At 44.4% G+C, this 16,442-nt stretch overlaps 1 protein-coding gene across 7 annotated transcripts in view; it reads left to right on the top strand.

Annotated features, from left to right (window-relative positions):
• UBAP2 (ubiquitin associated protein 2) overlaps positions 1 to 16,442 on the top strand; it is a 150,319-nt gene that overhangs the window by 63,850 nt on the left and 70,027 nt on the right. For all 7 annotated transcript variants that reach the window (XM_075932779.2, XM_075932781.2, XM_075932780.2 and 4 more), the window contains exons 5-6: positions 3,269 to 3,422; positions 6,956 to 7,033. In XM_075932779.2, the coding sequence (XP_075788894.1) occupies positions 3,269 to 3,422; positions 6,956 to 7,033 (232 nt within the window). The remainder of the gene's footprint in view (positions 1 to 3,268; positions 3,423 to 6,955; positions 7,034 to 16,442) is intronic.

Raw genomic sequence — 16,442 nt, 5'->3', positions numbered from 1 at the left:
AAAAACACCAGGAAAAAATTCTGTTGAAGGGGGGAAATAAAAGGGGGGGGGGGGAGAGACCAAAGAAAAAAATTGAAATAAAACAGCATGTCCCCTTTAAGTGAGTGCAGGGATAGGAACAGGGGAATAGTTGAGCACTAAGACCCAGGGGAAGCATCGCTTAAAGGGGAAGGGTAAGCTTCCCCTATGTCTTTTGGCTGGCAGCCATGGGGAACCAGGTAAGCATGGGGGCTGGACTGGGGGAGTTGGGGGCAGAGGGGGGCAGGTGCTGAGTGTTTGTAGGGTTGCCTGGTGCACGGCATTTTCACTTCCTGGCTAGGGAAAAATTCAGAGAATAACAAACATCTCAAGCATCTGGTATTCTCTGCATTTTTTTTTAAACCAGACAGGAGGCGAATATAGCGGCCTGTCCGGGTGAATACCGGACGCCTGGCAACCCTATTTGTCTGACTTTCTTCAGTCGGGGCTGTAACTTTAAATGGCCAGCCTCCGTCTTCATGCCTGACTAGCTGGTTTGCTGGCTAAACCATCCGAAGTTAGAATGCAAAGGGGTCCTTCCTGCCACTTAAGATACCAGTAACTTCACCAGGCCCCTCTTATTACATTGGTGCCCAAGATCAGATCTGCCTGGCATTTGGTCATCTGAAAACCTGGTTGCTTAACTGACTTCTTGGCAATGAGTGAGTTACCTTGTTGCTGGCTTTCCTCTCCTCTAAGATGTATCCTGTTAGGGGATACCAACATTAGCCTTAAGACATTCCTAGGGAAACCCAGACTCTTGGGACTTCTATCTAGAGCAGTGATGGCAGTCTAGGTCAGTGAGTGAGCTGCATGAGGGACCCCCCTTCATCTGAATGGATTGCAAGATTGTCCTGGCATAGGGTCGTTTTGCTCACTGCGCTGGCATACCTAGAATTTGCAGGCTGTGTCGATGGAACCGTGGCAGCGCTTTGACTGGATGCAGAGGAAGTGCACGGCTCTTAGTGTTGTGTGCAATTAGCATGCACCTCCTTTCACTTGCTCTTGCTTTACGTGTCTGTCACTTTTTAGTAATACCAGTAGGAAAAAAACTATGCAGCTAGAAACCAGCAGAATTTGGCAATCCTGCGGTGTGGGCAGTGGTAAATCAAATATCTTGTGAGCCATTCGTAGAACCTCGAAGGGCCTCAGGTTGCCCGCCACTGGTCTAGAGAAATTATTCTTTCTGTGCATAAGTAGCATTAAATAACTTAACGAACCCTTCCCCCCACACTTCAGCTAGTACTTCTCCACTCTGAAGAACTTCTGCTGAAGAGGGGACTTGATTGCACAATATCACTACCCTGTTACTTACCCTCATAAGCACCTGGACATTTTCAGCAGGAATTGTACTCTTCCCACCAGTGAAGATAAATTCTCACTAATGAGGAACTGTGCTCCTTTGCTTCTGAAGCAGACTTTGCCGTAGCCTGTTTCCAGCAAAACATCTCTGCCTATATTGTGGGACACTAATTCCATGGACTCGTTAGAAAATAGAATAGATGGAGGCCTTTAAAAGATTCTGCCGCCAGTGCCTAGTTTCTGTTAGCCTTTGCACACAGCTTATGCCTGAGCAAACTAATGATATCCCCTTCTGAGACCCATCCCTTGTAGGGTGACTCGTAGGTTGCCTGCCCTATAGGATTTCCTTCCTTTTCAGAGATGTCTCAAACATGTTTCAGCATGTAAATAGGCTTCATCTGCCATGGCGCTTGGAATCTGATGGTAATCCTGCATTGGTGGATAATCAAGCTTTCCACCACATACAAACCAATGTCCTTTGCATACTGTGTCACCTGTTTGAGGAACTCCTAGTCCAAGCTCCTGTTAGCTTAGCAGAAGCCCACTCCTATGGTACTTAGCCTGTCTCACCTGAGGTGAGTTTGGAATATGATTGTAATCATCCTCCTGTCCCCCAATACCAGCTTGCCTTGAAAGGCAGCCATCATAGTAACTTCCTCTAATGTTAACCCTTTCCAACAAAACCGTTTCTGAACTTTACTTTTAAAGCATTACGTTTATTGGTATTTGGTTTGTTCATAACTTGATAATATTAGGGACTCTCATGCTGTTTAGCCAGCTTGTCACTGCTCATCCTCAGGAGATGGGACTTAGATTTGAGTTGAATGGAAATTTTGCTGGAGATGTTCAGGAGAAATAATGGCAGGACCTAGAGTTAATGGCAGCCACACTTTGTCTTCCTTATGATTGCTGCCATTGCCTCTCTTGAGATCAAAGCTTCATCCAGCGTTTTAGACGGTTGTTGGAGGGACAGATTGTTTGTATTCTGTCTATTTAGACTGTAAGATGTTTGAGTCTGGGACTTGATTCTCATCAATGTCTCTCTGTGGGTGGGTGGGGGTGCGTGCGTGCGCACTGATACAGTGCATATTGCAGCTACGACTCAGTAGCCTAACTGTACAATTACATAATATAGTGTCAACTGCCATATTATTCTGAGCAGATTTTTTTTTTTAGCTATTTCATTTTAAACTCCTACAAATGTTTTGTAATTCCTAAGGGCCTGACACAAATCCTGGATTGAACTGTGAGTTTAAGAGGAGAGCCGAGGTCTGACATTCAAGCTTTGATTCTCTTTCTTGCTTGAGCATTGCAGTGCTTTCCGAGCCCAGCAATGTGACATGTGATATGCTACAGCCTTGGGCTTAGTGGGCTGACTTGTTTTGGCCCCATTTCCCCACGCTATTGTTCTGATACTCTGATGATCGGTACTTAGATTCCAAGAACGCCAAATTCATTGTTTTTATTTTCTAATGATCCATCTGCTCTTTCATTGACCACCTTCTCTCTACTGCAAACGGGCATTCTCTCCTGTCCTGTGAGAGATGGAAAGCTTCAGTCCTCTTTGTTTCCATTCAGACCTCTGAAAACAGTTGAGAGGACGAATATCTGCATCTTAGCAGGTTTTCTTCTATGCCGTCTACCTACACTTCCTTAAAGTAACCTGAGCGGTAGCCGTCTAGAGTTGAGAGGTGAAATGCATGCTACTCATGTTCCATGAGGAAAACCCACTCTCAAGAAGATGCATACTCTGCCCTTCACACACTGTGATGTTTTCCTTGCTCTGTGTCCTACTTCAGCATGTGTAAAGTATCATATACCCACACAATTTTATACACATAAGATCCATTTATCTATGAATTGGGGTTTGGGCTGGAAAGTTTTGCAAAGTTATCTGGTTATCTCTGCTTTTTGACTTGCTTTGTCTAATACTTCTCCACCCAAATAGACTTCATGGGAGACTGTAGGGGGAAAGAAGAAAAGCCTTGGAAAAGAGAGCTCAGAAAACAAAGAGAACAGAGAAAAGCGAGGGGACAGAGAAGTGAGCCGTGGACGGGGAAACTCCAACAGACGGGGAAGAGGAGGCAGCCGTGGCCGAGAGTGTAAGCACAGAGACCTTAATTTTTAAAGCTTCAGTTGCTTTAGTCTTTCTCTTTCTTGCAGCTGAAATTAGTTGAGTTATGAAAGAAAAGAGAATCTAATGGAATAAAGTCCAGCAGAGCCTCAGAGTGCATTTGTGGACTTTGGGGTGAGGTGGGGCGGGCAACAACAGGTATGCATAATGCTCTTACATGTCTGGGTTTTGAGAGGATTTATTTTTTATTTATCTTTTTTGAAGGCAAAAAATTGAATTTATATAAAATACCTTCTGCTTTTTATGATCTTTGTGAGTTGCTGATCGGCACTTAAGATTGAAATAGAACTTTTGTAAGGACTGTGTGGTGAACATTGTGGAGCAGATAAGACCGGATATGTTTTCCGTATGTTTCTTTTAACAAGTAAATGGCCAAGTTTTGATTCCATGTCGTATGAGAAGGAGGACTTGAAGGGTGGCTTGAGATTTATGAAATGTTTTTCCCCATAAGGGAAAATGAAAAGGCCTTGGTGTATCGTGGGGATTAATTATTGGCCACACATGCACAAAAGATAAGCTTCCACACAAATAGAAAGGGTTTGGTGTGAACCTAAACCCTCTTATAATTGCCACAGTGTATACAAGAGCAGCGATTAAAATAAATTGCACAAAAGCTTGCTAATATGCTACAAATACTATTTCTAAAGTTAGTACAGCATTAGATCACCTTTGTGTGTGCTACCCATTATTGAAGCCATTTGCTAAAATTCCCCTAAGCATATTATTAAAAAAACAAAGTTCATATAAAATAAATATATATTTAAAAAACCGCTCCATGCATACAAAATAGTACGCTACGCCCACACACTCCTCCCCTTATAGGGAGGAGAGAGAATGAACCACACGTGACAGATGTTAGTCAAATTGCTTATTCATTACTGAAAGACCTTCAGATGCTACACTGATCGGGGTGCTTTAAGCCCTTGAATAGAATAGTATCTAGAATGATATTATTTCATTTAATGATCTGGAAGATGATGTAAAGAGGGTATTAATGAAATTTGCAATTGTTTTTAGAACAAATAAGGGAATATCCGGGTTTGTACACACAGAATCTCAGTGTATGGCAAGCTAGTGTGCGCCATGTACTAACTGACCATATTTCTACCATGTGCTGTGATACTTTTAGTACACGGTAGCAATGTCCTTAACTGGTGTCAGGCAGCAGGCTTGGAGCATTGTAGATTAGCACCCTGGCTGGTTGAACTGTTCATGTAGATAAGCCCTAATTGAGCAAAACAAAAATGAGTTAACCAGAGCTTATTTTGCTAGACCCAAATGCAACTTGGCCTTCAAGTTTTGGGCTCTGTGCGAAGTCTGGGACATCAGGTTTTCAGATATGGTTCTAAATTTCGCCAAATGTCCTCTCTGCTCCTTTATATGCATGTAGTTATATTCCCATATCGGCCCATGTTAATGGATGTTTGGCTGCATGTGAGTATTTCCCTGTGTGCTGTCTCAGTTCTGCGCAGACAGCTGGCACAGCAGACCACGAGTGAACCACCCAATGACCATAAGATCCATTAAGATGTGAAGGCACTTGGTCAGGTTTGTCAGAGAAGCATGGGCCTAACTCCCTGGATCAGTGTCTGCAGTTATTTTAGCGCACGTATACCTCTGACAAACTGGCTTAGTGAGTGGCGGGGACTTTCCATTTTCCCCTCGGCCAGACCTAGACTTTCCTTCTAAGATGCATCTTTACACACCAGCTGAAGTTACGAATTACTTCTGACACACCCCTCAGAAGTATACTTCCCATTACGTTGTACTTGTTGGTTTGAGCAAAACATCTTTATTCATCATGCTGTTACTCTGACTTTGTCCGTAAGAAGAGTCCTGTCCCTGTTTGCTTTGGAGAATGTGTTTGGTATGGAGGTGTTCTGGTTCCATCTTTCTGGGGTGTGTTTGTGTATTTTTGAGCCTCACTCTTTAGGAATGTGTGTGTTTGCAATATCAGCCATGTTGTTGCTAGATTCTGACTGCTTGCAAGTAGGCACCACCTGACTTTGCTTTATATCAGCAAATCTTGACGACGACTACTTTAGTTCAGGTCTCAGGCCTTACACCAGCCCTATGATACAAGGGCTTATATTTCAGGCCCGCTTCCTACTACACCCCATTGCAGGGCTGAGTACAAGTTGTGCAGTGCAGTCTCTATTTAACAATAACAAGTGCTGTAGTAAGTGAGTCATTATTTTCCTTCAGAGAGCCCCTCCTTTGGATTGCAGCTGACATTCAAAACATCCAGCCAGAGGCTTTCCACAGAACGTAATTGTAGTGTTCTTGTGAAAACAAAACAAAGCCAAAAACACACTGTCTCCTGCAAGTTAAATGTAAAGGACTGGGTTGTGGTGGGCTGTGTGAGAGAAGTGGCGGATGGGGGAACCATGAAATGGGAGGTTTCTTCCCCGCCCCCTTCTAGTTCCTCCTGGTTCTTCCGCAGTAGACAATCAAAAGGTAGCTAGTGCAGGGAAGACTCAGTTTAAGGCTAGCCTCAGTATCTGCTACTTCAGGGAGGTGGTCTAAAGATATGAAGGACTAGTCGACCAACCGATAAGCAAATGCTTATCGAATAGTCAACAGGATAGTTGACTAGTTGCTTCCCCCCACTTGTTGCCTCTATCAGATAGAGGCAGCAAAGGGGGGAAGAGGAGGAGGGTACTTCAAAGTGGCAGTGCCGCACAGAGCCTAGGGTCAGTGGCTCCGTGCGGCGCTGCTGCTTTGAATGCTGCGGGGAACCTGGGATCATCTGGGGACTCCCCAGGTGACCTCAGGCTCTGTGTGTGGCACTGCCACTTTCAAATGCCACGTGGAGCCCGGGATTAGCTGAGTCCCCAGCTGATCCTGGGCTCCGTGCGGCATTGCTGCTTTGAAATGCTGCCACAGCATTTCAAAGAGGCAGTGCCGTGTGGAGCCCATGGTCAGCAGGGGAATCCCTAGCTGACCCTGAGCTTTGGTGCTTTCGCAGAGGCGCCCTATTGAAGAATTGAATAGTCGATGCAAAAATGCATTGACTATTCGATGAGTCAGTTACCCGATACTTAACATCCTTAGTGCGGTCACAACCCTGTGCTCCTTCCCACTGGAAGCCGAGCAGGCCAGGGGAATGTGGTGCACAAGAGAGTGGCAGAGCCTCTGTTGCCCCATATTTCCCCCTAGAGCCCCAGGAGTGATTCCTACAAAAGGTGATCTCCCTGCTCCTCACTTCATTCTACAGTGCAGGATCCAAGATTTATGAACTTAAATTTAGGCAGCCAAATCCATGTTTAAGACGTTTAAATAAATGTATTGATTTGAAACGAGTTGAGCACTTACAACTCCCATCATCTCCACCATTCACTTGTGGGACCAGCTTAGTGTCTCTGAAAATCCAGCCACTGGTTTAGGTGCTTGTTAGAAACCAACTACACTATCGGTCGTTAGTCTCCATTGGCTTCAGACCTCTTACAAATACGAAGATAAAATTTCCTTCCTTATCAGTTTTCTGTCTTCTTTCCCCAGTTCGAGCAGAAGAGAATGGAGTGGACAGCAGTCAAGGGGAGAGGCCTTCGGACCGTGGAAAGCGTGGCCGAGGGAGAGGTAAGGTGGTATTGCTGATCTGTGGCCAGTCGCAGCTTTTCTCTTGTTCCATTGATAACCAGCTTTTTTAGATCGCAGAAGGAAGAGGAATTTAAAAAGCCCAGTGATCTATGATATAGTTTGTGTCTTTTCCTTCCAACCCTCCCCCTCTCCACTTTTCTGGCCTCTTTGTGCGCCAATCTTCCCCTTCCTTTTCCCCCAGCCACTACACGCGCCAATCTCCCCCTCCTGTGGCTACTATGACCTACCACCCTCCTGCTCCTGTACCCCACTTCCTGCCCAGATCCTGCACCCTATCCCTATCCCACTCACTGGCAGAGATCAGGACAGGGGTGTGTGCACACGGGAGCACCTCCTGCCCCTCTCGAGTATTTGGGAGTGGGGAGGCTGCATGGTTGAGGGCAGAGGCAGGTGGCCATGGCAGCATTAGAATGCAGATGACATGATGTCACTGTCACCCTGCAGAAAAGTTTTTTTTATATGTATAGCGGCACAAGGGGGTGAAGAGGTTTCACTTACACTTGTGGCAGTCCCTCAAAGTGGGTTCTGATGAGGTTAAGAACACCATCTCTGCTTTGTACCCTATGAGGAGCATCGTTCTTGTCTGAGGCTAGGGCAGAGAGAACCTGGAGAAATGGGAGGGAAGAAAGGGGGGATCAAGAGGTGTGGGAAGTAATCTGGATTGTGTCTTACTGAAGATAAGGGAAAAGGTTGAAATCTGGATTTACTGGGCATTTAGGGGTCAGTGAAAGTTGGTTGGTTTAGTCTTGCATAGAGTAAGAGAGCAGAGTTTTGGGGGTGGAAGAGCAGAGTTTTGGGGGTGGAAGAGCAGAGTTTGGGGGTGGAAGAGATTTCCTTAGCATGGGGGAAGGGTTCATGGGGAGTTGTGGTGTCTTGTGCGTTGGAAGAGAAGTGGTTGTTGCTAGCAGGAGCAGGAATAAAAATGTCAGAGCTAATAAAAGCAATAAATAGCATATGTCTAATTTCACATGCACCGAATACTTGTGCAGTACTCTGTATTCCTGGCATAATACCTGATGATAATCACATGTTCAGTGACACATGATAACAATTAATCTGTATCTAACCCTTCTCCTTTAAGAACTGAAAGGAAACAAGGCATATAATTTCCAGAGAGGTGCAGGAATGCAACTAGGTTGTGCATGTGAATCAGCAAATACCAGGCTGAAAATGTGTACAGAATAGCTGTTCAGAGAGGGGTACATTACCATTTTCTGAGGTTTTTACACCTGAAAATGAGAGTTTGATGGGGTTCAGTTTTTGGTTAGAAAACGAAATTTCTGTTTAAGCTTCTGAGGTATAAGGAAAATAATTTTTTAAAAAAGATTAAAATAGGAGTTTTAAAATTAGCGGTGGTCTCCAGGTTGAAATGTTTTGAAAATTAGTCTCACATTCACTCCATTCTTTATCTTGTGAGTCTGTCTGTGTGCAAGTCCGTTAGTTTAAGAACTCTTCCTAAGTGCTAAGAGCACCAAATTTGATATACAGCTTCCACTTATCCTAATGTAAATCCAGATCAGGGTTTGGTTGTGCCAGGAAAACAGGATGTGCCTGGAATTTGATTGTTTTCCATAACATGGGAAGGGAGGGGGCAGTGAGTGCAGGGGACAGCTATCCTGCAGAATGACCACTGGGGGCAGCTGCACCACCAGGACAGTGGCCAGCTGGGGACAAGTGACAGCTTGCCATGTTGCCTGCCACCAGCCTAGGTAAGTGGCCCCCCTGCCTTAAACCCCTCACTCTCAGCCCTCAGTGCCAGACTGGGGGCGGGGAAGCCCCACTGCTAGCACCGCTTGGCTGCCCAGTATGACTGAGGCCTGCCTACGCTCCTCTTTTCCCAGCCCCAGACTGTGCCTGGAGAGTGCTGGCAGGATGCCTGCATAGTCACCCCCACCCCCAGGTGGGACCCAGGCAATGCTGGGTAAGTTTTCTAGTAATTTTAATAAAGTAGTTTGGTGTTACCCTAGGAACTCAGACAGTAATGAGGCCAAGTGGAGTTGGGCAACAAGATAGTTTCTGAAACTGTCTCACAACCAGGTAGTTAAAAATCACTACCAGAAAGTTAGCATATCTTACTGAGAGAAGGAATGGCTTTGTGTGTGCCATCTTCAACCAGATGCAATTCACTGCATTGTATGGTACTTCGCTATTTGACAAATAGTGCACAGTCACATAAATGAGCTAACTGAATGAAAGGCCATCTGTAGCTCTTAACTATTCATGATAAATCTCTTCTTATTGCTTCTGGATCAATGGCTGATAAGTGCATTTGTGGGGAGACAAATACGTATGGTTAACATTTACTAAAGTAATCCTTAAAAGCTGCAGGGATGGCTTAAATCTGTACATTGCACTTCCTCACTGTTAAGTCTTCTCTTTTTAAGATTGTGACGAACTTCAAAAAGATCTCCCCAAACTAGGTGATTGGGCAACAAAATGGCAAATGAAATGTAATGTGGATAAATGTACAGTAATGCATATTGGAAAACATAATCCCAGCTATACATACAATATGATGGGGTCTAATTTGGCTACAACTATTCGAGAGAGATCTTGGAGTCATTGTGGATAGAGCTCTGAAAACATCCACTTACTGTGCAATGGCAGTCAAAAAAACAAACAATGTTAGGAATAATTAAAAAGGGGTAGAGAATAAGACAGAAAATATCTTATTGCCTCTATATTAAACTATGGTACGCCCACATCCTGAATATTGCGTACAAATGTGGTCTCCTCATCTCCAAAAAGATCTCTTGGCATTGGAAAAGGTTCAGAAAAGGGCAACAAAAATGATTGGGAGTTTGGAATGGGTCCCATATGAAAAGAGATTAAAAAGGCTGGGACTCTTCAGCTTAAAAAAGAGGAGGCTAAGGGGGGATATGACAGGTCTATAAAAGCATGACTGGTGTGGAAAAAGTGAATAAGGAAAAGTTATTTGCTTATTCCCACAATGTAAGTGGGACTATATAGGGGCCACCAAATTAAATTAATAGGCAGCAGGTTTAAAACAAACAAAAGGAAGTTTATCTTCACTCAGCGCATAGTCAGCATGTGGAACTCCTCGCCAGAGGATGTGGTGAAGACTAGGACTTTAACAGAGTTCAAAAAAGAGCTAGATAGATTCATGGAGGTTAGATCCATTGATGGCTATTAGCCAGGATGGGTAGGAATGGTGTCCCTAGCCTGTTTGTCTGGAAATGGGTGACAGGAAAGGGATCACGTGAGGATTCCCTGTTGTGTTCCCTCCCTCTGGGACATCTGGAATTGTCCACTGTCAGCAGACAGGACACTGGGCTAGATGGGCGGTTGGTCTGACCCACTGTGGCTATTCTTATGTAAGACCATATGACCTTCTCTGTCTTTGCATATTAGCAGAAATATATATATTTTTTGCAGCCAGCTTAATGTAATAAGCTTGTTTCTTGCTGTTTTGATTAAATACAAGGAAGTTAAGATAAGGGATAAAGTTTCCCTTTCAATAGAGAGCAAATTGGTTACTTATGATCAGTGTAGCAACCCTCACTTTATGTAATCCAGTAATAATAATGTTCAAAGGCATCCCATGCAGCATTTCTATCTGCATTTTTAATGCACGTGTCACTCAGGAATCTAGGCACTAGATACAAAATTAGAGGTTGGGTAATGTCTGTGCAGTGGACCTTCTTTCCCTTCCTTTTTTTTAAACTGCCTTGTCAGGCAGGAATAATTTCCTGGGTTTCCTAGGAGAATTCTTGCTGGCCCATCATGTTTCCCCTTTATAGGGAAATACCTGATTTAAAGATATAGTGTAAACCTCTTTCAAGTGGCAGGAATGGGGCTAATTTTGTGGTGATAGTGGTGCATAGACCTCCATCGAAACCCTTGCCCTCAGATTTGCACACTCGCGTTTGTAGGCTGCATGATTATCCAGCTGAGATGCTGTGTTCATCTGGATGATGATCTTTCCAACTGCATGCACTGGACATGGTGCTATGCCTGTGGTTCTCAAAGTGGGCCAAGGGACTGCCCAAGTAAGCTGCTGATGGGCCTGCACTGTTTTGTTTACCTAAAGTGTCCATAGCCACAAAGCCTTGCAACTCCCATTGGCTGTGGTTCACCATTTCTAGCCAAGGGTCTAGAGCAGGAGTGGGCAAGAGGCAGCTAGCAGGCCGGATCCGGCACGCCAAGCTGCTGGATCTGGCCCAGGGCCGCCTCTCTGGGATTCTTACTACACAGCAGCGCATGCTGTTTTAAACAGCTGGCTGCTAATTGCTGTGCGGGGTGGGAGAATTTGTGTGTTGTCCCCACCCTTAACAAAATCCTTTAGCTTCCATTGCCTAGTTTCCGGCCAGTAGGAGCTGAGAACTTTTGCTGAGGCAGGTGCAGAGTGAAGCCTCCTTCCTCCCTCTTCTTCCCCGGCTGTCCGTGCTGGAGTAGAGCTGCATGGTTCAGCCAGCCCAGCAGACAGGCATGGAGCCTGTCTCAGATTCCTATAGGGCTGCTGGCTGGGAGCTGCCTAAGTAAGTGTCTCCCAGCCACAGTCTGCCTCTAGCACCCCACCCCCTCTCTGCCCATCAACTACCTGCCCAGGTCACCAGCCCCTCCTGCCCCGTGTCACCACCCAAACCCTCTGTATCCCTCTGCCCACCTCTTCCAGGTCACAATTCTCTCCCATACCCTGCACCTCCTCCTACCTCTTCCCCCAGGTCAGAATCCTCTCCTGCACCCATAACCCTCCCCCCCGACTCTGCACTCCAAGTCCCTGCTCCACATCATAACCCCTCTTTCACTCAAACTCCCTCTCAGACCCCATACCTCCTCCTGCATCTCAGTCCTGTATTCCAGGCTCCCTTCTGCACCCCCACCTGCCATCTCATCTCAGAGAGTCAACGTGCCCCCTCCACAGAAGTGCAGCCCTTGACCACTTACCAAAATCTTCAAGTGGTCCCCCCCATTAAAAATTATTGGCCTCCCCGGTCTAGAGGAGAGAAACAAAAATGATAAAGGTTTTAAAAAAAACTGACCTATGAGGAAAGGTTAAAAAAAATTGTTTCATCTTGAGAAAAGAAGTGTGTGGTGCAACTTGATGAGTCTTCCACTGTGTTAAGGGCTGTTGTAATCAATTGTTAAGGTAGGACAAGAAGTAATGGGCTTAATCTGCAGCAAGGGAGACATAGGTTAGATATTAGGAAAATCTTTCTAACTAAAAGGATCATTAAGTTCTGCAATAGGTTAGTTACCAAGGGAGGTTGTACAATTCACATCCCTGGAGGTTTTTGAAGACTAGATGACCTCTGAAGAGCCCTTTCAGTCTTTTGAGAATATCTGAGCAGTCTACAGCAAATATGGCATGGAGAACTGCGTAGCAGGACGTAATTTTGTTAAGAACCCTACTTATAAAAATCAGCTTCCTTTTTTTTTGTTTGGCTTGATTGTGCTGGGATAATGGGATGCGTGTGGAATTCGATTGTTAGAGGGGAAGGGCAGGGTCTAGCAGGAGGCAGTTATACTTCAAAAGGACCACGGTGGGGAGGGGGGGGGGACACCACAGGGCCAGAGATGGGGGCTGAAACAGCTGTAACTTCCTTGGGCCCACAGGGGATGGGGCGGAGAAATGAACAGCTATCTACTATATATTTCAGAGTGTGTATGTCTGTGTGTCTGATGCACGCCTCTCTCCTGGCTGTGCCCGTTGGAGCTGCAACAGCCATGGACAGGCGCTTCTCGCCAGGCTTAGAGCAGACTGGGATTTTTCTCTCTCCCTGGGGCAGCCTGTATCCTGAACCCCCCATCCCCAACCCCACCCCAGAGCAGTTATTTAAACGACGAAAAACAAAACTTATTTGAGTTAAGGACCCTAGCAATCCCAGATAAATCTTCTAATAAAAATATGCCCTTTGTCTTTGGTATCTTTTTAAAGTTCAGGAAAGTTTCTGTTGGAAGGAGGCTGGCTGGTTTTAAAAAGCTGAACCTCTGAAACTAAAAGTGCATGTCTCCACATTTTCTTGTTTTAAAACTTTAACACAGTTGGCACCAAGTGTGTTTTGGATTAGCTTTGCCAGAAATAGTAGGAATGTCATTTGTCCTTCTAAACTATCTGAACATATGAAGAAACTTGAACATAGGGCAGACTTTCTGGAGGCCACACAGGCTTGAAACATGTCTAGTTAAGCTATAGTGGGTTCTTCCTTTTAAGTTGTGAAGCTGAATATGTTGAAATCTTTTCTCTTTTGTTTCTGATTTAAACTAGCCTGCTTTGTGTGCTACATAAGCAAAATTTTGTTCTAACAACATGATATTGAGAGCTTTAGAAAAGCAATGTGTGCATGTTTCTAAAACTGGTTACAACCCTAACAAACTGCAAATAAAACTGATCTAGTGCTTCTACTTATGCGATAATTAGTACAGAACAGTAATTCTCTGGGTAGAAGATTAAAAAAAAAAAAGTTAAGGTTTAAGGTTTTTTTTAACTTTCTTTACTAAGCTTGTGTTATCAGTTCAAAAGGAGCAAGACATCTTTTTCCACCTGATAACATGGCCTGTTGCCTCTGTTTGTCGGAAGATACAAAACCAGACTCACTAAGGTATATGATTGTGTGATAGCAAACCACTAAAAACAAACCCAGCGACTTTTCAGAGTCATCCGTTTCCATTTCCTCTCCGCTATTCATAAGTCCTTAAACTTTTCCATCTAGTTTAATCTTGTCCATGTCAAAAGCTGAGACTAAAAAGCAAGCTAGTGTCAAGCTGGGGCTCTAACTCACTTGGTGTACTGCCTCCAGTCTGCAAGCTAAGCACTCTTCGTTGGTTTACCAATTGAGACACCAAAACTTAGTGGGATAGTCTGACTTAAACTGTGGGTGCTAGATGCTATGTTTTATGTGGAGGCACACACTAAGGCGTGATCCTCTGAGTATCTGTGTGTTTGGAACTCTCCATGGACTTGATTGTGAATGGAGAATGCTCAATAGGTTAGAGGATTCAGGTGTCCTGTTCTCTGTAAGTGAGTTGCTATAGAAAAATCTCTCTTAAATGCTACAAATTAAACTACAGCTGGTGTGCCAGTTTGATTAAGCATGTGAGATATATTAGAGAACAGGGAAAAAAGGCCACCTGGCTCAATTAGCAAAATGTGGGAACAAACTAGAGTAAAATGTCAAAATGAGTTAAAAATACAATTAGTGATTTAGGGGGAAAATCAATTTACAAGGGTTTTACAGAGTCAACTTAGAACAACCCAACACACTTTCCATGGCTGGCTTCCTGTGAGCAGAGAGGAATAGCCATTATTTGGCTTGACACTTGAATCTGTTCACAGATCTAGGTGTAAAGGAAGCTGAGAAGTCAGGATTAGGAGTAATCATTAGAGCTGTAGTTTTATTCTTTGCCTAGCATCCCCATTGCTTGCTTTTATGCTCAGTAGGCTGACTAATTGCAATAAGGGTCCATTCATGCAGCCTCCTTGAGAAAGTTTCAAGTGTGCTGCTGCAAAGTTGCTTGTTCTTTTTGGGGGGGTGAAGGGGGGAGCAGATGTCAATTTACAGACACAAAATTGCTGTGTTGACTTCTTCTTTTTTTTTTTTTTTAAACTGACCACTATGGTTCATTTTTTGTTAGAAACAATATGTACAAGGGCAGTCCATCAAATAGCATTAAGGGTTTGCTTTTTCTCCCTTGGATGGGTGCTGTATCACAGCACTGAAAGTTCCATAGGCACTGCAATCTGTTGGTCATTAAGGGACTGTGTTGAGAAAATTTCCTAATATGGGGTGGGGGAAACCTGTAATGCCCAAGTGACTCATTAGTGATTTCTGCACAATTTGCAGGTGCTAAGCACCTGTAGGGATCAAGCGCGTAAATATCCTTGGGGCTGAGTTTTCAATTCAGAGTCATGAGGGAGAACTTTTTGGTTTTAAAAAATGGAAAATATGACCTGGGTTGCTTCCTGGGAGAATGGCCACTCTTGTCTGCATCCCAGAATATTCTTATGCGTCCGAGTAGTTCTGATTCCACTTCCAATAGAATTTACTGTGATGGAAGCAAAGATGTCAAAAGATTGTAGGTGTTCAGACTGTGCATAGCAGAACCAGGATGTGTTGTCGTGAATGAGAGCAGCGCGTGTCCTCTCTTTAGGAGTTAGCCTGCCACTTTTGATCACCAAAGCCCCTCCGCAGCAATCTCCTTGCATCACTTCATGCTGGAAGTCTCCCAAGAGACAGGAGGTATTAGCATTAGGGATGCAAGCAACTAGTCGACTATCTGATAAGCAAAACCTAGTTGCACCTTCCCCCCCACCCCCCACTTGTTCTCCTTTTTTGGGCAGATGTCAAGTACATTTCAAAGACTGAAACACATGGAGATTAAAACTCTGACTCTCCCATTGGCCACAAGCTCCATGTGGCGTTTCAGTGTTTGAAATGCAGAAGAGTCCCTGCTCTTAATGTTTAAAAGGCAGAGGTGGAGCGGGGTTAGCTCCTGGGGTCGGAAGCTTACAATGCTGCCGCTCTAGTTTCCTCCCATATCAACTAATCAAGGAGTCAATGGAAATTCCATCGACTACTCTTTTTGCTAATTAAATGCAATTTAACATCCCTAGTACAGATGTGGTTGCCTCATCTCAAAGTTATCTTATCGTTGGAAAAAATTTCAAAAAGAGAAACAAAAATGATTATGGGCATGGAACGGCTGCCAGATGAAGAGACGTTAAAAAGATTGGGATTTTTCATTTTAGAAAAGAGGAGGCTAAGGGGGATATGATAGAGGTCTATAAAATTATGACTGGTCTGGAGAAAGTGAATAAGGAAAAGTTATTTACTTGTTCCCATAACATAAGAACTAGGAGTCACCAAATGAAATTAATAGGTAGCAGGTTTAACACAAAAGGAAGCTTTTCTTCATGCAGCGCAGAGTCAACCTGTGGAACTTCTTGCCAGAGGATGTTGTGAAGGCCAGGACTTCAATAGGGTTCAAAAAAGAGCTAGATAAATGCATTGAGGACAGGCCCATTAATGGCTATTAGCCAGGATAGGTAGGAATGGTGTCCCTAGCCTCTGTTGATCAGAAGCTGGGAATGGGTGAATGGGTGGACTTGCTTGATGATTCCCTGTTCTGTTCATTCCCTCTGGAGGCACCTGGCATTGGCCACTGTCGGAAGACACGATGCTGGGCTGGATGGGCCTTTGGTCTGACCCAGTGTGGCCATTCTTATGTAGTTTGAATAAGGTGAGAGTTAGAGCTTGGTGAACAGCGTGTGGAAAAGAATGGACATGCAAAGGGCAGCTTGTGGGAAATAGCTCAGAGACCAAAGTAAGGGAGGGAAACAAAGGATTGTTGAGGCTGAGGTTGATACAGCAGAGGGATGAACGAAAGTGTGATAAGATTAGGCCAGACGTGTAAGTTGAGGCTTGTT

The sequence above is a fragment of the Pelodiscus sinensis genome, chromosome 6, assembly GCF_052426305.1.
Source record: "Pelodiscus sinensis isolate ZL-2025 chromosome 6, ASM5242630v1, whole genome shotgun sequence".
Lineage (NCBI taxonomy): Eukaryota > Metazoa > Chordata > Testudines > Trionychidae > Pelodiscus > Pelodiscus sinensis.
The sequence above is the reverse complement of the archived record's forward strand: the minus strand, read 5'-3'. Positions and strand labels throughout refer to the sequence as shown.